General features: G+C 49.7%; 2 protein-coding genes across 2 annotated transcripts; both read right to left on the bottom strand.

Moving 5' to 3' along the window:
• Window positions 1-5111: 5111 nt before the first annotated feature.
• LOC308413636 (ferritin heavy chain-like) lies at window positions 5112-5423 on the bottom strand (the record flags this gene model as incomplete). Its single annotated transcript, XM_080908690.1, has 1 exon — window positions 5112-5423. One exon carries the CDS (start codon window positions 5421-5423, stop codon window positions 5112-5114), a length of 312 nt encoding a protein of 103 aa, XP_080764816.1.
• A 3846-nt stretch (window positions 5424-9269) lies between these two features.
• Window positions 9270-16698, bottom strand: CEACAM19 (CEA cell adhesion molecule 19; the record flags this gene model as incomplete). Its single annotated transcript, XM_080909282.1, has 7 exons — window positions 9270-9323; window positions 10195-10257; window positions 11342-11427; window positions 12078-12124; window positions 12306-12450; window positions 15421-15789; window positions 16644-16698. 7 exons carry the CDS (start codon window positions 16696-16698, stop codon window positions 9270-9272), a joined length of 819 nt encoding a protein of 272 aa, XP_080765408.1.
• Window positions 16699-24285: the final 7587 nt, after the last annotated feature.

The following is a 24285-nucleotide window of genomic DNA, read 5'->3' as shown; positions in this document are numbered from 1 at the left end:
CCACCTACCACAGTGCTAGGGTTTTGGAGTTGCCATGTTTGGCTTTTTTTTTTTTAATATTTATTTATTATATATAAGCACACTGTAGCTGTCTTCAGACACACCAGAAGAGGGCATCAGATCCTATTACAGATGGTCGTGAGCCACCATGTGGTTGCTGGGATTTGAACTCAGGATCTCTGGAAGAGCAGTCAGTGCTCTAACCACTGAGCCATCTCTCCAGCCCATTGGCTTTTTACCTTAATACCAGGCACCTGAACTCAGGCTCCCATTCCCCAAAAAGCAAGCACTGTCTCCACTGTATGTGTTCTCTGTGTGTGTTCTGTGGGTGGGTGCATGAGTGTGTTCCCTCCCTCCCACAGTCCCCAAAGAGGCAAGGGATGTCCACATCTCTGCCTGTTCCCTGAGGCAGGGTTTCTTGTTGAACCTAGAGCTAGGCTGGCAGCCAGCCAGTTCCAGTGATCCTCCTGTCTCTGTCTTCTGCACTGAAGTTATAGGTGCACAGAGGGCCAAGCAGCTTTTAAAGTGGTGTGGAAATCCAAATTCCACCGTATCCTCATGCACACATATATTGGGCACAGTTGGTGGAAGCCATGCTTGGGGCCTGGGGGGGGTGTGTATGGGGGGGACTCACTTCAAACAGGAAAGGCCAACTTTGGAGGTAGAGAAGCAGTTTGAATCCTCCAGAATTATGATTATGTCTAATTCTCAACCTCACACGCCCTGAAAATCATCTGGGAAGAGTCTCAGTGAGGAGCTGTTGGGGGGCAGCTTGGCCTCTGGCGTGTCTGTGGGAGATTGTCTGACTGTATTAATGGATGTGGGAAGACCCACCTCAAAGTGACAGGCACCAGCCCCTGGTTGGGGACCCTGGATTGTATGAGAGTAAGGAAAGCCAACCGTGGTGGCCCATGCCTCTGACCCTAGTACTGGGAGGGAGGCAGGGGCAAGAGAATCTCTGTTTGAGCCAGATTAATCTACAGTGAGCTCCAGGAGAGCCAGGGCTATGAAGTGAGTTGCTGTCAGAGACAGAGACAGGCAGACAGACAGACAGGAAGACAGCAGTAAGTCCCGGAACGCTATCTCTGCACTTGCTTTTCTCTCTTCCTGACTGTGGTATGTTGTGGACAGCTGTTTGCAGTTCCAGCCTTTACTTCCCTGCCATGGTGGCCGGTACCCTGGCCTTTTAAGCTATGAGCTGATACGCACTTTCTCCTCAAAGATGGGGTGGCCCAGTGGTAGAGCCCACAGCCTCCGACAGATGCCGTCTATGCAGGTGGTCTGTGATGGGGCTATGCTCTCCAGCCCAGGGTCACCTCTGTCTCACCTCCACAGGAGCAGGCTGAGGTCACCTGTGACCCTACAGAGGCCTGCACACTGTCCCTGGCACCCTTGGAAATTCGTGGAGTTCTGCTGTGTTGGGAACTGGGAGGGGCGGCTACACTTCTGGTCCCCAGTCTATGCTGGGTGATCCTGTGACCCTGCTGAGCGGGCACAGGACCTTTGCCCACAGAGGTAGCTTCCGAACAGAAGGTTTTCCCCATGAATCATTTCGACTCTGGTCCAGAGCCCAGCCTACTTCCTTCCCCAGGCCCACTTCCTCATTTGTCAAACAAGGAGCCACAGTCTCTCTTAGAAGCAGGCTGTATCCTGGGAGTGGCCGGGATGGGTGACAGCGACCCCTGGTGGGGAGATCCTGCTACTGCCTAGTTCCAATAAAAAACACCCAGTTCGGGCTAACTGTCACTGACACCTGCTCCGGTCACATTTTGGGTCCTTCTGCTTTTTATGTGTTTTCGTTCTTCCAGGGAGAGGGAATGGAGAACCCCAGGATGAGTTTTGAGGTGCAGAAGGAAATCCAGTCCTGTGGATCCCAAAGTGGGGATGGGAGTAAAGAACACTAAAGGGGGCAACCAGAAGTCCCCGCTGAGACCACAGGTGTGCACCACCGTACTGCTGTTCTGGTTTGGGGGTTTTGTTTGCTTGTTTGTTTTGATTTTGAGACAGGGTCTCTCAGTGTGGTCTTGGCTGGCTTGGAAGTCACTCTGTAGATAAGATTGGCTTTGACCTCATAGAGAGACCCACCTGCTCCTGCTACCCCGGCGGCTGGGATTAAATGGGTGCACCCCATACAGGGCCTGAGAAGTTTGTCTTTAAAGGCACTGGGGACAGTGGCCGGTTCTAGACAGGGAGGGGAAAGGTTAATTTTGGAGCTTGCAAAGCTCCTTGGACTGCTGTGTGTTGGGGAGAAAGACCAGGGAGAGGCTGGGGTGAACAGGAGGGAAGCTGCCTGGTCCAGGCTGTGCTGTAGGGACAGGGAAAGCTAAGGTCAGGGGGTGATAGCATCTGTTTTGGCTGAAGGCAGAGGTGGGTCAAGGTTGGGTGTTTTGACCTGAGACAGTAGAGTGGGCTGTGAGTACTCACAGGGGGTAAAGGTGAGGTGGGGGTGAGGGGGTGGGTATTGGGTGGTGGACAAGTTTGTGCTCAGTGCCTGTCTGTTGGCCTTTGCTGCCTCCTGCTGGCTTGGCATGGACACCTACTCAGTGAACTGTGTGGGATCGGCAAGGTTCCTAGATTCAAGAATGTCTGCTTTTCACACTCCTCCCCACCCCCTTTTTTTACATTAAGCCAACCATGATGATTTACATAGGCTTAGCCCAGGGAGCAACACTATTAGAAGGTGTGGCCTTGTTGGAGGAAGTGTGTCACTGTGGGGATGGGCTTGGAGACACTCCTCCTAGCTGTCTGACGATGCTCAGTCTGTTCCTGGCTTCCTTTGGATGAAGATGTAAAACTCTCAGCTCCTCCTGCACCATGCCTGCCTGGATGCTGCCATGCTCCTGCCTTGGTACTGGACTGAACCTCTGAACCTGTAAGCCTGCTGTCCTTTATAAGACTTGCATTGGTCATGGTGTCTGTTTACAGCAATAAAACCTTAACTAAAACATCAAAAAACCAACCAATCAAACAAAAAACCTATTTATTTATTATTATTGTGTGTATGTTGAGGCTCAAAAGGTGACTTGTGGGAGTCAGTTCCCTCCTTTCAATGCATGGGTACCAGAGATCAAAACTCAGGCCATCAGACTTGGCGGAAAGGCCCTTTACCCACTGAGCCATCTTGCTGGCCTGTTTTTAGTTTCTAAACATCTTAGTGCTCTGAACATTTGTCCCATTGCTCCCTTCCCAACATCACCTCTGTGGTTCTGTCCCCACCTCTTCCATTGTCCGGTATTCCCGTTGCAGGGAGTTCTGACCCCCGAGGCAAAGGTCTCTGTTGTGGTTATATGGCTATGTATCCAGCAGGTGCTCAATAAATACGTATGGAACTCATGAATGGATGGGTTTCTCTTCACCCTTCCTGCTTTCTAACCCTCCGCTTTCAATCTACAACCAGCCCCTGCCAATTCTTCGGCACTTGCGGTTTGCCCCTAGCCTCTATGTTCTGGTCCAGTGTCTGATGGATAAATGTAGTCCCTGGGGGAAAAAATAAACGAAGCAGGGCAGGCTTGCTTAGAGATTTCTGTCAAGGGAGCTGGATCAGGGTTCGGTTCTCAAGATGCTGTCTGCGTACAGTGCTCCTGGGCTCCCTCTTCCGGTCAGAGTAGAATTGCTCGGCTGCGGTCTTTATAGGACTCTGTGCCACGTGACCCGATTCAGCCAATGGAAAGCGAGGGGAAGCCTTAGTTCCCGCTCAGAGTTTATAAAGGTCGCTGCGTGCACACCCGCGCGCCCTGCTGTACCCTGCTACACTGAGTAACTCTTGCCAGCCTGGTTTCTGAAGATGTCCACATGCAGCTGAGTTCTCTTGACCCTTGTCACACCTATGCACCTGAGACAAACTTGTAGGAGGGGGAAAACAAACCTTACAAGTTTGTCACACTGGTGACGGCACCCGGCAAACTGTTTCTGCAGCAAATTCCAGCGCATCCTGACTACAGCACCACCCTTTTCTTTCGGATCACCAGCTTGCTGCCTTGAGACAGCCACATCAGCTCTCAAGCCCATGTCTCCAGTCACGCGGTGGCAAAGTATTAGACTAAGACTCTTGAAAATCTGACCTCAGAGGTCATAGCACACCCACAAATGAATAATATCGTATATACTTTCGATGATACAGTATATTGTACAGGATCACTGATTTTGTTGAGTTTTTAAAATTGATTTTAAAGATTTGTTTCAGTCTTTTCGAGACTGGATTTCTTTGTCTCCCAAGTACTGGAATTAAAAACGCGTGCCACCAGGCCTGGCTTAGAGATTTATTTTTATGTGTAGGTGTGTTCCTCCTCTGTGTGCGGTTATACACATGAGTGTAGGATCTGAGGACAGAAGAGGGCCCTGGATCCTCTGGAGCTAGAGAGAGTTGTGAGCTGCCCAGTGTAGGTGCTGGGAATTGAACTCGGCTCCTCTGCAAAAAGCAGCAAGCATACTTAACTAACTGAACCATCCCTCCAGTCCCGGGAGACTTCAAATTTCGTCCTATTTGGTGTAGGACTTTGGCATATAATGAGGAGATGACACCATTCTCTCGGTAAGGAGTCCAGAGCGGTGCGGCGGCACAAGCCTGTTATCCTAGCATTGAGGAACTGGGGACAGGAGGATCCAGTTTTAGGCCAGCCTGGGCTACATGAAACCCCGTCTCAAAGTGGGGGAGGGAGCAGTGAGAGGTCATGCGCTGTTGAGGCTCCCGGAGGCGGGGCTACTTGCCCCCTATGTCCGACCTGAGCGTGTTTATTCAGTGTCCCTCAAGGCCCTTAGTCTGGGGGAAGGGCTAAACACCCCACCTCACTGGCAGAGAGGAAAAGACAGCAAACCAGCCCAGGAATAAAAAAGTATCATCTTTGAGGACAGCTAGAAGACAAGCCATGTCCAAGGTTTTTGTTTGTTTGTTTTCTGTACCCAAATTCTTTATTTGAAGAAATGGTACCAATTAAAGAACTCAAACAGATGCTTTGGTGCAACTTATAGAAAAGATAAAGGCAGTCTGACATGCGTGCACTGCCTCAGTGACAGGTAAAGTCACATGGCTTTGGGGAAGTCAGCTTAGCCCAGGGTATCAAAGAGATATTCTGCCTGGCCAGCCTCAGGGGCTCCAGTCTTGCGTAAGCTGGTCACGTGGTCACCTGCTCCTTCAGGTAACGTGTCTCAATGAAGTCACAGAAGTGGGGATCACTCTTGTCAGTAGCCAGTTTGTGAGGTTGCAGTAGTGACTGATCCACACTCTTTTCCAAGTGCAGGGCACACACTCCATTGCGTTCACCACCGTCTGGTTTCTTCATATCCTGCAGGAAGATGCGATCACCTCGTTGGTTCTGCGGCCTCATCAGTTTCTCGGCGTGTTCCCTCTCCTCGTGAGATTGGTGGAGAAAGGATTTGGCAAAGTTCTTCCGAGCCACATCATCGCGGTCAAAATAACAAGACATAGACAGACGCAGCAGGCATACGACTCCAGGTTGATCTGGCGGGTGATGGCAGCCTCTGCGACCCGGTGCACTTGCGAGGGAGACGCAATAGGCGGTGGCGGCGACAGGGTCCCGCGGCAGAACGACGAAGTTGCAAAGGGCTCAGGCTCGAAGCGGCCGGAGGGGATTGGAGGGGTCGGGGCCAGGTTCCGTTCAAGCACCGTCGAAGCAGAAAACCGCGGCGACTCTGGGTGAGAACATCTTCATTTCCAAGGTCTTAATGCTCTTACTTTTTTTTTTTTTTTTTTTTTTTAAATTGCGTGACTGTGTCTCTGACTTCAGGAGTTAGAGGCAGGTGGGCTAAGAATGGAACTCGGCTCCTCTAAGAAAAGAAGCACTTCGGTCTCTCCTGCCCCAGGCTGTTATCCTTTGTCCTCTGTTATAAAAGTGCCAGGAGCCCAGCCTTGGAGAGAACTGATATGGGCAGCTCCTGAGGCCTGAGGTCAGTCCCCAGGAGGTCCGTTCCTGCTGGATGCTGTGAGCATCTGCTTTGATGATGCTTTCCTATCTACCTTTCGATTGCTGTTTAACAGTTTTAATTTATTTAAAAATTTTAAATTTATTTTTGGTTTTCCAAGACATGGTTTTTCCCGTGTAGCCCTGCTTGTCCTGGAACTTGCTCTGTAGACCAGGCTGGCCTCAAACTTACAGAGATCTGCCTGTCTCTGCCTCCTGAGTGCTGGGACCAAAGGCGTGCGCCACCATGCCTGACTTGCGATTTATTCTTTTTACTTTGGCTTGCTATATACTTAATAAATGCATTCATTCAAAAGGGACAATAGGGCTACTGCAGTTCATTCTGCAGATTGTCCTATGAACGTGGAACAGTTAGGCTAAGAGATCTTATCTGGAAAATACTGCTTGGCCTGTAAGACCCAAATTGAGTCTTATCTATTCGAGGCTCCCATGAATGAGATGAGAGAACAGGGATCGATGCAAAAGCAAGAGGTTTATTGGCCCAGTGCACTGGGGTGGCCTACATCCAGAGGAGAGGCAACCCCCAGTCCTCAGTCAGAATAGTTTTTATACACTTAGTAATGGGTGGGCCACAGCGATGGTGACCAGGCATGCGAACTTTGGTAGGTTTAGTCGACTTTTAAGTCAATTGGCTGCTGCCAATGTGGGTTGCATCTCAGGACCTATGCCCTACATTCCAGAGCTGCCCAGATAAGATAATTCTCCTTGGGAAGAAGTGCTGCTCGGCGCCTGGGTTGAATATCAAGGTTCTTGCTCTACATTCCAGGGGCTGCCCAGATAAGGTTGAAGCACTCCTTCCTGGAGGGTGTGGGAAGCAAGAGCTCTCAGTGGGAGAGGGAAGCTGGAAGACCCTCAGTGGGAGGGGGAGGTGTGAGGAGGGTGGGGCTGTAAAAGCCCTGAGGGTCCCTCAGGCTGTGGGGTTGAAGGTGTGTTTAGAAAGAGCTGGGAATAATAGACTCCCCAAAGAAGTCCTATACGTTAGAGTTTTTCTTGCTCAGATAACTATCTAACTGGCATGATGAATCTGTCGACAGCATCCCCAGGACCCCAACTTTCTCACTTGCTCTGTTTCTTGTAGGCAAGAAGACCTCTTTGTGAACCGTTTATAAAACTTCTGTCCATTTTTGATTATGCTGAACTTAACCACGCGGTGACCAGATCTAGTTGCAAGGGCTTCTGGGAAATGTAGTTTTTATGTTAAGGGACTGGGTCTCCTCACCTGTGGTGAGAGTGAGCTGAGCTATGCTGCAGTAATTAGAAGCCGCCTTTTACCCACAGTGTGGCTCGTTTAGGGTTTATTTCTCACTCCTGAGATACTTCTGTATCTATGAAAAGGGTCAGGAGAACTCAGCTTTATGTGGGAACCAGCTCACTTAGGAACCAGATTGACAGGGCTGGTCACTGTGACTGGAGTAGGGAAGAAAAGTGATGGTGCACCTGGACTACTGAATAGTACTTGCACCCACATTTCATTAATCAGAGCAAGTCACCCTTTGCATCCTAATTAGGGGAAGTGCAGTCCCACATGTGGTCAGAAGAGGGAACAACAGCACAATGTGAATATCATCTGAGGGAACCCAAACACACACACACACACACACACACACACACACACACCTACATAAATGAGCACACTCACACACACTCAAATAAAAATTATTTTAAAAAGTATTTTTAAAAGTTATAAATTTGATTGGCTGTTGGGTGGCACACGCCTTTAACCCAGCAATCAAGAGGCAGAGGCAGGTGGATCTCTGTGAGTTTGAGGCCAGCCTGGTCTACACAGCAAGTTCCAGGACAGCCAGAGCTACAGGGAGACTTTGTCTCAAAGAAAATAATTTTTAAAAAGACGTAATTAAGCCCTGCTTCATCGACTCATTATGACTCCTCTGGTCCTTAGGTCACATGGTTGACCTGGGTGGCACCTTAGTCATTCATGCACTGGTTGTATGAGATCAAGGCCTGGGGAAGTCCCTCAGAGGGGCTCATTTGCATATTGCCAATCCGCTGTGGCTGTAACTTCCCCTACCTGGGATCCTCCAGCATCCCCTTTTCCTGTTTGCTGGAATAACCAGCTATTGAGGAGCTTGAGAGACGGCTCAGTGGTTAAGAGCACCGACTTCCAGAGGTCCTGAGTTCAATTCCCCGTAACCACGTGGTGGCTCCCAACCATCTGTAATGGGATCTGATGCCCTCTTCTGGAGTGTCTGAAGACAGCTACAGAACTCATACACATAAATAAATCTTTTTAAAAAATCACGAGTGGCTTGAAACAACATGAGTTTATCATCTTACAATCATAAATGCCGGAAGTCCAAAGAGGACATCACTGGTCCTTGAGCGCAGAGGCCACAGGGCTGCGTGCTACGGGAGGATCGGGGCGGGGCAGTTTCTTGTCCTGTCTCAGGCTTGTCTTACCAGTGGCGGCGGACGGTGACTGTTTTGTCCCCCTGCGGTTGAGGATTGAACCCAGACCTCTCTCCTGCTTGGCAGGCAGTCCGCCTGCAGAGCTGAGCCCATCCGTCACGGGTGGATTTCAGGCGAGGGCTGTCATCCGAAGGCATGTTCTCAGCCTCTCACTCGTGGGTTCTGGGCGGGCGCTCTACAACTGTTACAGCCCCAGTCCTTGTGTGGCTGGTTTGAAGGAGGTCGGGGTCTGGCAGTTAGTTTGCCCAGGGTTGTTATCTTCGGACAGGCGCCTGGTTCTAAGAGAGCTGTGGTTCTTCTCAACCTTCCTACTGCTGGGACCCCTTAAAATAGTTCCTCGTGTTGTGGTCACCCCCAATCATAAAATTATTTCGTTGCTACTTCGTAGTAACTGTAGTTTTGCTGCCGTTATGAATCCTAATGTAAAGATCTGATACTCCTGACGGTCTTCGGTGAACCCTACGAAAACATTATTTGACTTTCCAAAGGGGTCCCGACCCACAGGTTGAGAATCCCTGGCGTCTGTGCCATCTTCCTGGTAGTGCTTTCTCCCCCAGGGAAAGGGCTTCTGGGTAACTGGTTGAGGCAGGATGGAATTTTATGGCGGGGTACCTCTGAGGTAGACCCAAGGCCTTCTTCCCATCCCTCAGGCCTTTGGTGGGAGCCCAAGAAGCACAGACTGGAGGTTGCTAGGAGACCAGGGATCTGGGGCTGTCAGCCTCCCGTCCCAAGGGGCACTGGCCACATTTCATGCTGGGTCTATGGCAGAGCCCATTTTGGCCAGTTTCCCCGCAGCGTTGTCCTGTGGGTGTCATGTGTGTCCTTTCTGTAGATGTGAGGCTCTGAGGGGTGGAGTCTGGAAGCTGAAATTCTGTCTTCTGAGCAGGCTGGGTCCAGGGCCCGTCAGGAAGTTGGCACTAGCTGGCAGTATGGAGCTGAATCCGGGTGTAGTAGATCCTAGGAGGAGGTCACAGGAACTGTGAGGGGCAGGACAGGTGGAGGTGGAAGAGAGACAGCGGCGGTGGCAGGAGCAGGGGTGGGGTGGGGCTGGGGATATGACAGAGAATGGGACCAGGAGACTGAAAGGGGTGAGCCCCAGAGTTAGGGGTACCAGGGAGCAGGAGAGGGGTACCCAAAGTCACAGGGGCAAGGCCAGACAGGAAAAAGGAGAGGGCAAGATACTAATAAACCAAGAGGGAGAGGAGGGGGAGGGGAGGAGAGAATGGGGGGAGGAGAAAGGAGGGAGGAAGAGGAGGGGAGGGGAGGGGAGGAGAGGACAGTGGGGGGAAAGGAGGGAGGGAGAGGGGGGAGGGGAGGAGAGGACAAGAAAGGAGGAAGGGAGAGAAAGTGAATAATAAGAAAATGGAGATGGGGAGGACGAGGAGATGCAGAAAGAGAAGGAGGTAGGGGATGAACAGTTGGGAGACCTGTAGGGAAGGGGGGGTGGAAGGCCAGAAGAGCAGAGAAACACACATAAATGCAGACAGACTGAGGAGACAGAGGGGCACCAGTCCAGAAATGGGTCCCCTCATGCACTGAGACTCCATAAAGGTCCGAGCTGCTCTGCTGTGTGACCCTGAGCAATTTCCTTCCCCTCTCTGGGCCTTGCTCATCCCACACAGATTTGAAGCATTTGGTCCATTCTACAGGGGAGGAGCCCAGGCCCAGGAAGGCAAGGGGCTTGTTCACTGGCCAGTATCAAGGAAGCTGGAGCCGGTTTCACTGGGGAGCTTGAGGAGAGGAAGACCAGGATAGGCCCTGCCCCTGCCCATCTGACCTCCTAGATCATGGTTCCATGGGGTTCTTGTGTGTGGGGTGCAACTCATACCTGATAGTGCTGGTTCTCTGGCTGTGGGTCCTGGCATGCTGGTGGGGGTGGTGGAGGCGGGCTCTGTAAGGGAGAGGTACAGGTGAGGGGTTCCTCATGCCTTCCGGCCTCTGGCCTGGTGTTATGACACGTGGGCCCCAATGGTCCTCTGGTTACGAGGCCCCTTAGTGCGGGTGAGCACACCTTAGGCAATGGGCGTTTGGCAAGCTCAGGCGCATAGCTTCTCCCCAACGTGGATTTAAGCCATTTGTCTTTGTTCCTTTACATTCTCTCTCTGTCAGCCTTTAAGAAATATTGTTATTGGCAGGCAGTGGTGACGTGGGCTTTTAATCCCAGCACTAGGGAGGCAGAGGCAGGAGGATCTGAGTTCGAGGCCAGCCTGGTCTACAGTGCAAGTTCTAGAACATCCAGGGCTACACCGAGAAACTCTGTCATGAAAATACAAAAGAAGTCAAAAACAACAACAATAATGTGTGTACAGGGTGTGTAACAGCACACACATAGAGAGGTCTGAGGGTGTTTGGGGAACCAATTGTCTTTGACTTTTATGTGGGTCCCAGGGATGGAGCAGAGGTTTCCAGGTTAGTGGAGCTGGTGCCTTTACCTGCCCATCCATTTCTCTGGCTCCTTGATTTCCTGATGTTTTAAAGGTTTCTTTTAATGTTTATTGTGTGTGTATGTGTCTCTCTGTGTGCATCTATAGTGTGTGTGTATGTGCTATGTGTGTGTCTGTGTTGTGTGTGTGTGTGTGTGTGCATGTATCTGTTTGTATGTCTATGTGTGTTTGTTTGTCTATGTGTATGATATGTGTGTGTCTGTGTGTGTCTGATTGTGTGTGCAGGTATTTGTTTGTATGGGTGCCTGTATGTTTGTGTGTGTGTGCGTGCTGTGTATGGTCTCTGTGTGTGTGCTTTGTGTGAGTATGGGTATGTGTGTGTGTGTTTGTGTCTGTGTGTGTGTGTTTGTGATTGTGTGTGCATGTCATGGATTGTGCTTCTCCCCTACCCCCACACACAAAGGAAGGAGAGGAAGACAGAATACGCTGATGGGAGTGAGGAAGGAAAAATCATGGCTTCCAGGCGCCAGACCATGGCTACCTCCAGGTTGGGGTTTTGCAAGAAGCAAGATCTAAGGGGTCAGGGCTCACCATGGGTGGGTTTCCTGGCTTCATGTCACTGACCGGAGACACTAGGAAGACTGGAGATGGCATCGCTTCATAGATGTTGCTGTCACCTGAAGTAGAGGAGGAAGGGTCCCAGGGCAGGTGACACTCCTGTAGACCCGCTCTGCCTGTCCGTTTCACTCAGTAGCTCAACTAACACTTGTGCAGATTCCTCCTCCTGCCAGCTGTGTGCTAGGGACACTGTGGTGGCCCAGACAATCCAGGCTGCACGCTCCTAGAGCTCAAAGTGCCTTGGGAGAAGAGAGACCCACCCCAGAGAGTGACAATTCACAGAGACTAAGGCTGGGGTTGGGGGCGGGGGATGTGGAAATATAAAAACAGGCCTGACCAGCCTGGATGTCAGGGAGGACTGCCTGGAGGAGGGGTCATCTGAGACAGTGGGAAATGAGAACTGGGCAGAGGAGGGATGCCTGCTGGAGCCTGGCAAGAAAGCCCACTGTCTGCACGTAGTGAGGGACCTGAGAACCATGCTAGGGAGACAGAAGTCTGTCCTGAGGCGCCGGGGCAGCTATGGGAGGCTTATTAGCAGATGACATGTTATGAGCAGGGACCCTAGAGGTTTAGGAGAGGCTTTAAATCTCTCTGATCCCTTCAGTGTATCCAAGGGTCCCCGGGGGCTCTGACTGCTTGTGGGTACAGAGGCCTCTAACTGGGGGAGACACAGAAAGGCTGGGTGGAAAAACACTTTCTCCTGTCTTACCAGATTCAGGGCACGTGTTCACCTCTGGCTTCTCTGTAGCTGGATTCCTAGAAGGTACATAGAAAAGCCCTAAGAGGCTGGGGTGGGGGGAAGGGGCCCCGACATCCTGGAGATTTTGTCTCCCTGATTCCCACCTGTTCACTTGATTCTCACCCTGCCTTGGGGAGACAGGAGAGTTAGAGGGGAAAGAGAGGATGGAGGACACTGAGGGAGTTCTGGGGACTGTACCTGGGACTCCGGCCCTTCCGGCTTCGAGTGACCAGGAGGTAGGCAATGCCACATACAAGTAGTGACCCGATAGCAAGACTCCCAATGATGATGGCTGCCGTGGTCCCAGCATTGGCAGAGAGGTGTGAGGAGGACTTGCGTGCATCTGGGAGTGAGGGATGTGTCAGGAAAGACTTTTGTCTGCCCTCACCTAAATCCTTACTCTTCAGTCCCTTGCTAAGTAGGCTAGGAATCTATTCTACCCCTGAGCCACGCCCCCAGCCCCTCACTGGGGGATTCTAGGCTGGGGCTCTACCACTGAGCCACGCCCCCAGCCCCTCACTGGGGGATTCTAGGCAGGGGCTCTACCACTGAGCCACGCCCCCAGCCCCTCACTGGTGGATTCTAGGCAGGGGCTGTACCACTGAGCCACGCCCACAGCCCCTCACTGGGAGATTCTAGGCAGGGGCTCTGTTGCTGAACTAAATCTTCTCAGCCTACTCCTATAAGTTATCATTTTTTAAAAAAATACTCTTATTTTGAGATAGGGTCTCCTATAGTCCGGGCAGGCCTCAAATTTCCTATTTAGCTAAAGATGACCTTAAACTATGAAGCTAAGGATGCTTATATTCTTGCACATGAGTGTATATGTGTGTGTGTTCGTGCGTGCATGTGTGGGTGTGGATGTCAAGTGTGTTCTTCAATCAGCTTCCACCTCAGAGTCTGAGTCTATGCCTCCCACCGAGTCTGATGTCACCCCTCGGCTAGGCTGGATAGCCAGCAAATCAGGGATACTCCTGCCTACGAGACTGATTCAGACCCAGGATTACGGATGTTCACTACATTGTGCAGTTTATATGTTGCTGGGGATTTAACCTAGGGCTTCATGTATGACAGACAAGCACCCTGCCAGTAACTGAGCCACATGTACAGCCTATGTGAATTGGCTTTTTAACTTTTATTTTGTGCATATGAGTGTTTTGCCTGCACGCATGTCTGTGTATCACTTGCTTGCAGAAGCAAGAAGGGGCATTGGAGCTCTAGGTGGTCGTGAGCTGCCGTGTGGGTGCTGAGAACCAAACCGGGGTCTTCTGGAAGAGCAGCTAATGCTCTTATCTGTGAGCAACCTCTCCGAGAGCCTTGCAAATCAGTTTTAAAAACCAACCCTCCCATTTCCCTTCCTCTCCTTCCTCCCTCCCTTCTGTAATTTTGAGGCAGGATTTTAATAAGTTGCCCAGACTGGCTTTGGACCTTCCATCCTCCTGCCTCTGTCATCAGGCTGGGCTTTCATCTCACCCCAGGCAGGGCTCAAGGCCCTGGGCTGATGGTGTTTAAAGTGTTCCAAGTCCCTTGTCACTGCGGCTAGAAGCGGTCTCCTCCGGGAGAACTGTCTCCCTCTGGTAACATGTTACTATTTTTTCTTGAGCATAAATAGCGAGTTTATCAGCTGAGCAGGTGAAACATTTAAATTTCCAGAGCTCAAAAGGAAACAATGTCTCTCATACACCATTCTGTGTTATGAGTTGTTATTCTAATGAGCTTAAGGGTCTGAGCCTCTTCTTTGTTTTCTGTTTGTTTATTTTTGTTTTTCCAGACAAGGTTTCTCTGTGTAGACCTGGCTGCCCTGGAACTCACTCTGTAGAACAGGCTGGCCTCAAATTCAAAGCAATCCCCCTGCCTCTGCCTCAGAGTGCTGGGATTAAAGGCGTGTGTCACCATCACTTACCTTCACCCTCTTCTTTAAAGATAGGGACACTAGATGGCTTGTAATGAAAAAAATGGTACATCAGTGACACTGCACGGGGACAAGGATAGAGTTAGCATCAGCTAAGGGAGCTGGGGGTGTGGCTCAGTGGGAGAGCCCCTGCCTAGAATACCCCAGTGAGGGGCTGGGGGCGTGGCTCAGTGGGAGAGCCCCTGCCTAGAATCCCCCAGTGAGGGGCTGGGGGCGTGGCTCAGCGGTAGAGCCCCTGCCTAGAATCCCCCAGTGAGGGAGCTGGGGGTGTGGCTCAGTGGGAGAGCCCCTGCCTAGAATCCCCCAGTGAGGGGTTGGGGGGGGAGTGATGTTTCTTGTTTCTTTTTCTTTGTTTTTCTTGGTGTTTTGAGACAGAGCTTCTATGTATAGTTCTGGTTGTTCTAGATCTGACTCTGTAGACCAGGCTGGTCTTGAACTCATAGATCTGCTTGCCTCCTGAGTGCTGGGATTAAAAGCATGCACCACTGCCCCCCAGCATTTGTTTGTTTTTCTTTACTAGTTTATGTATTTATTCAAGTGTGTGCCTACACCAGCAAGTGGAGGTCAGAGGACAACTTTTGGGAGTTGGCTTTCTCCTTTTACCTTGCAGGTCCCGGGGATCAAAATCCAGCCATCAGACTTGGATGCAAGCGCCTTACCCCTTGAGCTATCTCACTGACCTTGTTGACATTTTTGAAACAAGGTCCTGTTCAGCTGCCCAGTCTGACCTGGAACTTATTATGTGGCTTAGGCTGCCTGAGAATTCCCCAGTGCCCTTCCTCAGTTTACCCAGCAGTGGGTGACATTTATCTTCCACTTCCTAACTAAAGGTCATCTTCTTCACTGAGACCTCTCTGATAACTTCCCCTCCTGTGTCATGTTAGCCTGTTTAATTTTTCTTTGTTTTTATAATTTGGAGTCAGGCAAATTATAACTCCAGCATGCCTCAGTTTTCCCATCTGTAAAATGGAGATAATAATTGTAACCACCTCAGGAAGCTTCTTTAAGAGCAAAGCACTTACTATATTGTGGTGGTCCTTATTCAGGGGTGACTCTGGTTCTGGGGGACACTTGCCAAAACCTAGCATGTTATTCTTGTGAGTAGCAAGCACTGGTAATGTCTTGTAAAACCAGAGAGGCTGCAAAACTTCTGTGAGATGCACAGCCCTCTACCTAAAGCTATTAGCCAGTCCTGATGTTCAGCATGACCTAGGGAAAATCTTTAGATTTATACTTGGCCCAGTAAGATTCCTAAGGAGTGTTAGAAATCATCATTGTGTCCTACCCTGCCCCTGCCCCGTAGCCCTAAAAGATGCTCAGTGAGTATAGTCAGGTATGAGAAGAACTAATTAAATGGTGTTTGCTCTTGGCCCCCCTCCCCCCATAGCCGCCCCCACTTACCAGCCACCTGGACGTCAATCTTTGCCTTCATTGTCCATGCAGGGTTTATGGTGGCGGCCACCTGGTAGGTGCCGCTGTCTGAAGGTTGGGCACCTCGAAGCAGCATGGAACCATTCGGGAAGCCAACAATGTCTCGCTGTCCCATGGCACTGCCATCCCTCTGGGGCCGTGGTAGTCCAGGGATGTAAGAGAACAGCCTTGTGCCTCCAGAGGCCTCCTCCCCCAGGTACCAGACGAAGTCCTGGGCAGTGCTGGGGACACCATGAAGGGACAGGAGAAGATCCTGGTTCTTTTGAGGCTGCTCTGGAATCATCTGGATGTGGAGGGCTCCCTGGGAGTCTTGGGGCAACTGAAGGGCCAGGAACAAGGCTGTGGGGAAGTTTGGAGGAGGCCTGAAGTCAAGTGTTGGGCGGAGGCAACAAAGCCCTTCTTTCTACAGACTCTCAACCACATGCAAAGACCATAAGGGCTGCACATTGGAAATGGCGATGAGATTGATTAGTGATGTCTGTCCTAGGAGTAGGAATATAGGCACAGATGCCACAGATCTGCCACTCCACTGGCAGAAGGTTTTTCTGCCCTGAGATGCTGTGTGGTCTGTCCCCAAACACTCAGACACTCTGAATTTACTTATTTAACCAACATTACATTACATCATAGGCCAATTACATCATCTAGGTTTGGCTCCTCCCCCTCCCCCCACCTCCTCCCCCTCCCCCCACCTCCTCCTCCTCCCCCCACCTCCTCCTCCTCCCCCCACCTCCTCTTCCTCCTCTTCATTCTTCAAGACCCGGTTTCTCTGTGTAGCCCCAGCTGTCCTCGAACTCAATCTGTAGACCAGGCTGGTCCTATGTTCAAAGAGATTCATTTGCCTCTACTTCCTGAGTTCTGGAATCAAAGTTATGCGCCTAGATGTTTGCTTTTTATTTGAAACGAGGTCTCAAGTAGACCAGGCTAACCTTGACCTGGCTATGTAGCTCAGGATGTCCTTCTACCTTCCAAACTCGGGGAGTCTATGTGTGACTTCCGGGACCAGGCTCAGTCTTGAGTCCCTCCTCCCTCCTTCCCTCCCTCCCCAGACCCCGTGGCAAAGCAAACATTAGTTCCTATCCTCTTAGTTCCGACATTCTGGAAGACTCCAGGGATGAAAGAGGGATGGAGCTGTGATGTCACTACCCTGTCCCATCTTGTCCCTCAGCCCTCTGGGGCTGTTTCCTCCTTACCCGAGAACAGGAGTTCCTTTGAGAAGCTGCCCGGGGAACAGGTCGGAATCTCCATCTTGCTTCCTGAAGAGGCAGCAAAGGCACTGGAAGCCACCGGGTGGGGTCTTGCTCTCTGAAGTGTGAAGTTCAGAGCACAGCATCTCCTTCCACTGTCTCCCAGCCTCTCTGGGCTCCACCCACACCCTGAGATGAAGTGCGGACACTGGTTGGACCAGTCTTCCCAGGTCTCCTCCCCGCTCCTTCTCTTCCCACTCAGCGTGGCCGGCTATGGGGAAACAGTGAGGCAGCCTCTGTTTGAGCAACACCCCCGCCCCCACCCCACTACCTCCCCTAGCTGCCAGGATGGAGAAACAGAAGTTCTGGGAAGGGTGAAGGTCAGTCAGTAGCAGAAAGTATTTTAAAATCTGGGGCAGGTTCACTCTAAAGCTCTTAACTTTTTCTTTTAACATTTATTTATTGTTATGCGCGTTTCAGGGCAAGGGGTGCCTCCCTCCACCCTGCGGGTCTCAGGAATCGAACTCAGGTTATCAGACTTGGCAGCAATCGCTTACACGCTCTGAGCCATCTTGTCATGCTTGGTTTTTTTGTTTGTTTGTTTGTTTGTTTGGTGGGTTGGTGGTTTTGCTTTGCTTTAAAGTTTTCATCTACTAAATCCTGTGACCCTTGCCCAGCCTGTGACCTGATGGGGCTTAAGATGTGTTCTCCTTGCCTTCAGCCCTTTCTGTATCACAGCCGCCTTTCAGACCAACTCCCAGACAAGGCTGTGATATGCTAACCTATGGGGAAGGGCGTGCTCCCCGGAGCAAGGGACCCACTGTGAGAGACTTGGAATCCCGAGAGAAGTGATGGGCGGGGCTGTGACCCAGGCTGTCCAGCTCATGCAAAGGAAGGGGGTGGTGGGTGGGGCTGGGCACCCAAGTGCATCATGGGAACTGTGAAATCTGGGTCACTGAGGCACTTGTGAGGTCAGTTGGTAGAAGAGGCAAGTTCTCCAGTTCTGCCGGGTTTGGAGGTCTTTCTGGTCCAAGCTTGGGGTGGAGAATTCGGGGTTGTCTTGATGCTGAAATAGTATGCCATATTGGTTGTTTATATTAACTTAGAGGGCTGGAGAGATGGCTCAGTGGTTAAGAGCACTGGCTGCTCTACCAGAGGTCCTGAGTTCAAATCCCAGCAACCACATGGTGGCTCACAACCATCTGTAATGGGATCTGATGCCCTCTTCTGGTGTGTCTGAAAATAGCAACAGTGAACTCACATAACGGAAATAAAGAAATCCTTAAAAGAAAATTAGATAACTATGAAATTGTTTAAATGGTAGGTGAAGGAGGAAGACAGGAGGATAAACATGATCAAATTGTTGGGGCCACTAGATGGCTTGGCAGGTAAAGGTGCGTGCCACCAAGGCTGACAACCTGAGCCCAATTCTCTGGGCCGACACGGTAGAAGGAGAGAACCAAGTCCCACAAGCTGCCTTCATACTCCGGCTATGGCGTGGTAGCACAGACCTTTAACGCCAGCCCTCAGGAGGCAGAGGCAGGTGGATCTTTGTGAGTTCTAGGCCAACCTGATCTATGGAGTGAGTTCTGAGCAAGCCAGGGCTATACAATGAGACCCTGTCTCAAAAAAGAAAAACCGGATGTAGTTCCTCAAGCCCAAACACTTTCAAGTACTCTCTGGCCACGTGCATTTAGCGGCGATCACACTGGACATCGAAAACCTAACTTTTCCAGACTCATTCCAGAAGGTTCTATTGAAAAGAGACCATCTACTGACCAGATGAGGTTGGCGCTAGGCGATTCTACTCTAGTGAAGTTTCTGGTCCAGCAGGAAAGGAGCACTTCAGTTGGGGGCAATGTGCTTGCCTCTCTCTGTAATGAGGTGGCCGATGATGGGTGGAACCCTTAAGTCTCCAATTTGGGACAATCAGGAATTGTGGCTTTTTATGCCAGGACTACAGTCACCACACCCCACTGAGCTGGGTGGACAGCCCCACCTGGAGTCCTGGGCACCTTTCCTTGGTCTGCCATTCTGCCTCTCCAACGGGTCCTCTGAGGAACGCGAACCCACATCGCCCCCTTGTGTGCACCACTGGAGTAGCAGCAATCACAGTGCAACCTCAGTCACTGACTTTAACCTTGTCATTTGAACCAGCCCTCCGCCCAAGGTCCAGCCCTCCAAAAGAGCCACAGACCCTCTCACTTTCTCTATACCCAGAGGGCTTAACGGTGACATCTACAGGCATCCCCCGTCAATACCTGCTACAGTCCTGTCGTGTTTCTGTCTGCCACCAAGTGGGTGTAGACAATGTAGTAATTTTATTGCAAATCTAGAGCAGTGTTTCCCAACCTTCTTATTGCTGGGACCGTTTAATACAGTTTCTCACATTGTGGTGACACCCCCAACTAAAAGATTATTTCCGTTGTTACTTCAGAAAGGGAATTTTGCTACTGTTATGAATTGTCACATAAATAGCAGATATGTAGAGTATCTGGTATTTGGCACCCTAAGGGGTCTCAACTCACAGATCAAAATCCACTGATCTAGAAGCTGTTTGCAGAAGGGATGGAAAGATGGCTCAGCACCTAAGAGCACTAGCTACTCTTTTAGAGAACTGAGGTTCAGTCCAGAGGAGCTGCTTGAGTTCCCAGCTTACAGCTGTCACAAATCCCATTGCTGGGGCATCTGGCGCCCTCTTAAGGCCTCTTTGGAAACTGCACTCACCTGCATGGGTTTACACACAGGCTGGGGAGAGGTAAAGTGCTTCCTTTCCAAGCTCCAAGGGCCTGAGTTTGAGCCCCTGGACCCACATAAAAAAAATCCATGTGCTCCGGTGTGTGCCTGTAATTCCTGCCTCGGAGAGGTGGGGACAGGAGGATCCCTGGGGCTGGATGCCTTCTCAGCCTAGCTGAATTGTGACCAGCAGGCCAATAAGGGGCCCCATAAACCGTGGCTGGAATGCAGCAACCATCTCGGTATCACCCCTGAGCTGGTTACCAGCGCGTGGAGGGAGACAGGAATGAGGTAAGCAGGCAGCCGGGCTGCACTTGGTGCCATAGCAAACCAGATAACCAGCTCCTGCCAGCCCCAGCCTTCCGGCTTACCGGGCTTTCAGCTGTGGGCGGTTGAAGCATTTGAAAACAACACTCCTCTTTTTTTAAAAAATGTATTTATTGTGTGTGTGCCCACGTCAAAGGACATATATGTGATGGTTCCTATATGCTTGCCCCAGGGAGTGGCACTATTAAAAACTGTGGCCCTGTTGGAGTAGGTGTGTCACTGTGGGCTTTAAGACCCTCACCCTAGCTGCCTGGAGGTCAGTATTCTGCCAGCAGCCTTCAGATGAAGATGTAGAACTCTCAGCTACTCCTGCACCATACCTGCCTGGACGCTGCCATGCTCCTGCCTTGATGATAATGGACTGAACCTCTGAACCGGTGAGCCAGCCCCAATGAAATGTTATCCTTATAACAGTTGCTTTAGGGGGCTGGAGAGATGGCTCAGTGGTTAGAGCACTGACTGCTCTTCCAGAGGTCCTGACTTCAATTCTCAGCAACCACATGGTGACTCACAACCATCTGTAATGGGATCTGATGCCCTCTTCTGGTGTGTCTGAAGACAGCTACAGTGCACTCATATATATTAAGTAAATAAATAAATCTTTAAAAAAATAAGAGTTGCTTTAGTTATGGTGTCTGTTCACAACAGTAAAACCCTAACTAAGGCAATATATATACATACACACAAACACACACACACACACATACATGTGTACATACTCACATATATGTTTCCATGTTTATCTATAGAAACTTAGACATAGATAAGGATGTACATATGATTCTTCTGCTGGTGTCTGACTATTCTCCTTGCTGACTTGATTCACAGTCTTTCATCCACATGTGATTCTGTCCCGCCTGGCATCCTCCTTGAGTCTCACCAATAACCTTACGGCACACAACTTTTTAAGTTACAGCAGTTTAATAACCAGAACTACCAACGCCCCTTCCCCTATTCCGATGCCCAGTAGTCTGCCCTGTGGGTTAACTCATCTGGGGACTTTCTGCGGGGTGGGGCAGAGCCGGCGGGGGCGGGGCCAGGCGGGGCGGGGCGATGCCGGGGGCGGGGCTATTCCAGATGGGGCGGGGCGGGACCGGTGGGGGCGGGGCGGGAGAAATCACATAACCTTGAGAAGGACTGTATTAATCACTTTGTAATCCCTTCGCAGTCCCAGGTTTAGTGACAAACTGCTGTAAACACGGGGGACACAGTTTAACAATGTAGCTTTTAATGACTGTTTTCCCTTAACTTACCGATAGTTTTCGGATCTAATAAGCAAGGGCGTGTGGTTGAAGAAAACCTCAGTGGCGGGCTTAATCAGTCACTACATGCAAACCCTATGGTGGCCGGGGCCATTTGTATAAGAAAAGCATTGTATGTGACTCTGTGCCCACTCAAGTGCCACCCCCACCATGATCATAGAAAATCTGCTTAGGACACCAAAGATGAGGACTAGACACTACTGTCCTTTGTGTATAATCTTGTAGATGCTTACTTGATGATTTTCTTTCTTTCTTTTTTTCTTTTAACTTTTTAATTCTAAGCGAGACAAAATGTTGGCACATCTTTTCCTACAGCCAGCAAACCAGAATAGGTTATTCTCATTCTTCAAAAAGGGAAGTAAACAAACCGATGTTGACTCCGACCTTTAAGGATTCACACACATCAGCAGGACTGAGAAGCCCACAAGCTCTTTCCCTCCTCGGGAGATCTACACAGCCGAAAGCCACTCAGCAATAAATGACGCTTGCCAGCCTCGACGCATCCAAGATGGCTAGGAACATGATGCTTTTTTGGAATCTAATGGAAAGGCACAGAGCCTAATGGACTCACCCCAGTGATGACGTGGAAGGGGCGAAACAGAAATGTCCTTTGCTATATAAAAGGACACTATTTTAAAAAAGGGGGGGGGGAGAAGCTCCCGCTTGCTGTTGCCCTCTCTCCTCCCTTCCCTCTCTCCCTCACCTTTCTCTCCCCCCCCCATATTCTCTGTTCTTCACCGTGTACCAGTGTCCGTGAGAGACCACAGTACCACTCACCTCAGATGAAGCCTGTGTGTTGACTCCAGTGACGCCTCTCGTTACATGAGACGGCTGCCGGGTGCATTATCTTGGTCCATCGCTGCATTCACGCTGCACATTTAGCCAGAGATGCAATAACCCCCACTACTCAATACTGCCCCTGAATGCTACAGTGAATTTACAGTCCTGCACTTGTTATCTGATGCTAGACACAAGCCCTGCAAGAGAAAGATAAACAAAAAAACAAAAACAAACAAACAAACAAACAAACAAAAAACCAAAAAACAAACTTTACTGGGTCCGCATCTCAGCCACCCACAGTTCTTGGTCATTCTTGTCAAAGAAGCACTCTTAAATCTGTCTCAGTGTGGCTATGCATGTTTCCAAGATTTTTTTTTTTAATTAAAATGTTACAAATGTTTGTGGCAGCTTCCCTGCTAGATTGATTGCTACATTAATTTGAAACAGTTGTTCTTGAGGATAATTTTCTTCAGTGACATTACATTGTATCACACACACACACACACACACACATTCACACATTCACATCTGTAGTATTCAAACATAAGCCTCCAAGTCTGTACCAAAAAAATGGACTTAGTGATTCGCAAGGACTTACCTCCACACTCCAAAAGGAACGACCTTGTACTCTATAATGCTTTGATTTCCTTCCCCCAGTGTTTGAAAGAACTCAAACTTCACCTCTTCTCTCCTCTAGCAAAACTATTTTTTTTTTTTGTAAAAGACACTTGATAGAAACACATTTTACATAGTTTTGCAAAAATAAATGAATTAAAATCAGGCCAACCTTCAAAGAAACTTGAACCTTTGTAGGTGAACTACAACCTGTTCAGCCTTTGGCCTAATGCAATCAAAAAAAAAAAAAAAAAAAAAAAAGAAAAGAAAAAAGAAAAAAGAAAAAAAATAGGTTTTTAAGAGTAGTTGCCTATAAGAATATGCTTGAAAGATATTCTTCATGTATTTTACACAATGTGATTTTTGTAAAATGTCTCAAGCAGATTTATTTTGAACGCTTCTTGTGTGAACTTTCCAGCTGTTTTCAGGGAGGTCATTTCAAAGGCCACGTACCTGAAACTGGCAGATTGCTCACTGTTATGAGTCACCAAAGGAGCTATGGAGAGATTAAAACTCGACCTGACTGTTAACTGTGCAGTAAATATGCAAACGAACAGTGGCTTATAAAAATCAGATTTCCATTCCATACCTTTGAATGCGCCTTTCAGAAACCTCATTTTGGCCAGCTCATAAAAACTGAATCAGTTTCTTGTGTTGGCCAGACTCGGCACACCGAGTGATTTCCATCTCTGGTGACGTTATTCTTTATTTCCTTTATGTTGTACGATCAAAACACACGACTACCTCTTATGTCCTGGTATACCTCACTGTACTGGCTAGTTTTGTGTCAACTTGACACAAGCTGGAGTTATCACAGAGAAAGGAGCCTCCGTTGAGGAAATGCCTCCATGAGATCCAGCTGTAAGGCATTTTCTCAAGTAGTGATGGGGGGGGGGCCGAAGTCAGTCCATTGTGGGTGGAGCCATCCCTGGCCTGGTAGACCTGAGTTCTATAGGAAAGCAGGCTGAGCAAGCCAGGGGAAGCAAGCCAGTAAGTGACATCCCTCCATGGCCTCTGCATCAGCTCTTGCTTCCTGACCTGCTTGAGTTCCTGTCCTGACTTCCTCTGGTGATGAACAGCAATGTGGAAGTGTGAGCTGATTAACCCTTTCCTCCCCAACTTGCTTCTTGGTCATGATGTTTGTGCAGGAAGGCTTGTGTCCAGTGAGAACATCATAAAATTTATATATAGTTATTTTTGTGGGAGATAAATTTTATAAGACTTTTTTTTTTAAAGAATTTATTTATTATATATGAGTACACTGTGGCTATCTTCAGACACACCAGAAGAGGACATCAGATCCCATTACAGATGGTTGTGAGCCACCATGTGGTTGCTGGGATTTGAACTCAGGACCTCTGGAAGAGCAGTCGGTGCTCCTAACCACTGAGCCATCTCTCCAGCTCCAGTTTAGATTTTGTTAAATGCAAATTTATTGGGAAGCTGCTCTTGGGTGAGTTCATTGGCCCCAAGGACTGTGGCCAGGGGAGTCACCATGGAGGGGAAAGAATAAAAGAAAAGGCACATTTAGAGAGAGAAGGGAAGGACAAGAGAGGGGGGAGGGGAAGGAGGAAAAAGATTATACCGAGAAGACCTTCTGGAGGCAGGGTATGCCAAGTAGGAACTGAGGGATGCTGGGAGAACCTGGAGGCCCAGTATGCCGTGATCTGGAAATTATGCACCTCAGACTCTAAACAATACAGACCACAGGACCTGGCTATGGCCTTCCTGCCTTCCTGGGGATTTACTAAATCCACCACAGAGATACGCACACGCACCATAGCTCAGATATGAAACCAGCCCCACTGAGCTGGCTGGCCACAGAGGAATTAGCAGAGGAAATGCCCCCCCCCCCACACACACACAGAGTTAGGGTTTGTCAGTTACCTCAAAGAACAAAGTTACACCATTTACAAGAAAATGGGCAC

The sequence above is a fragment of the Micromys minutus genome, assembly GCF_963924665.1.
Source record: "Micromys minutus genome assembly, chromosome: 32".
Taxonomy (NCBI): Eukaryota; Metazoa; Chordata; class Mammalia; order Rodentia; family Muridae; genus Micromys; species Micromys minutus.
This window is presented reverse-complemented; position numbering and strand designations above follow the sequence as displayed.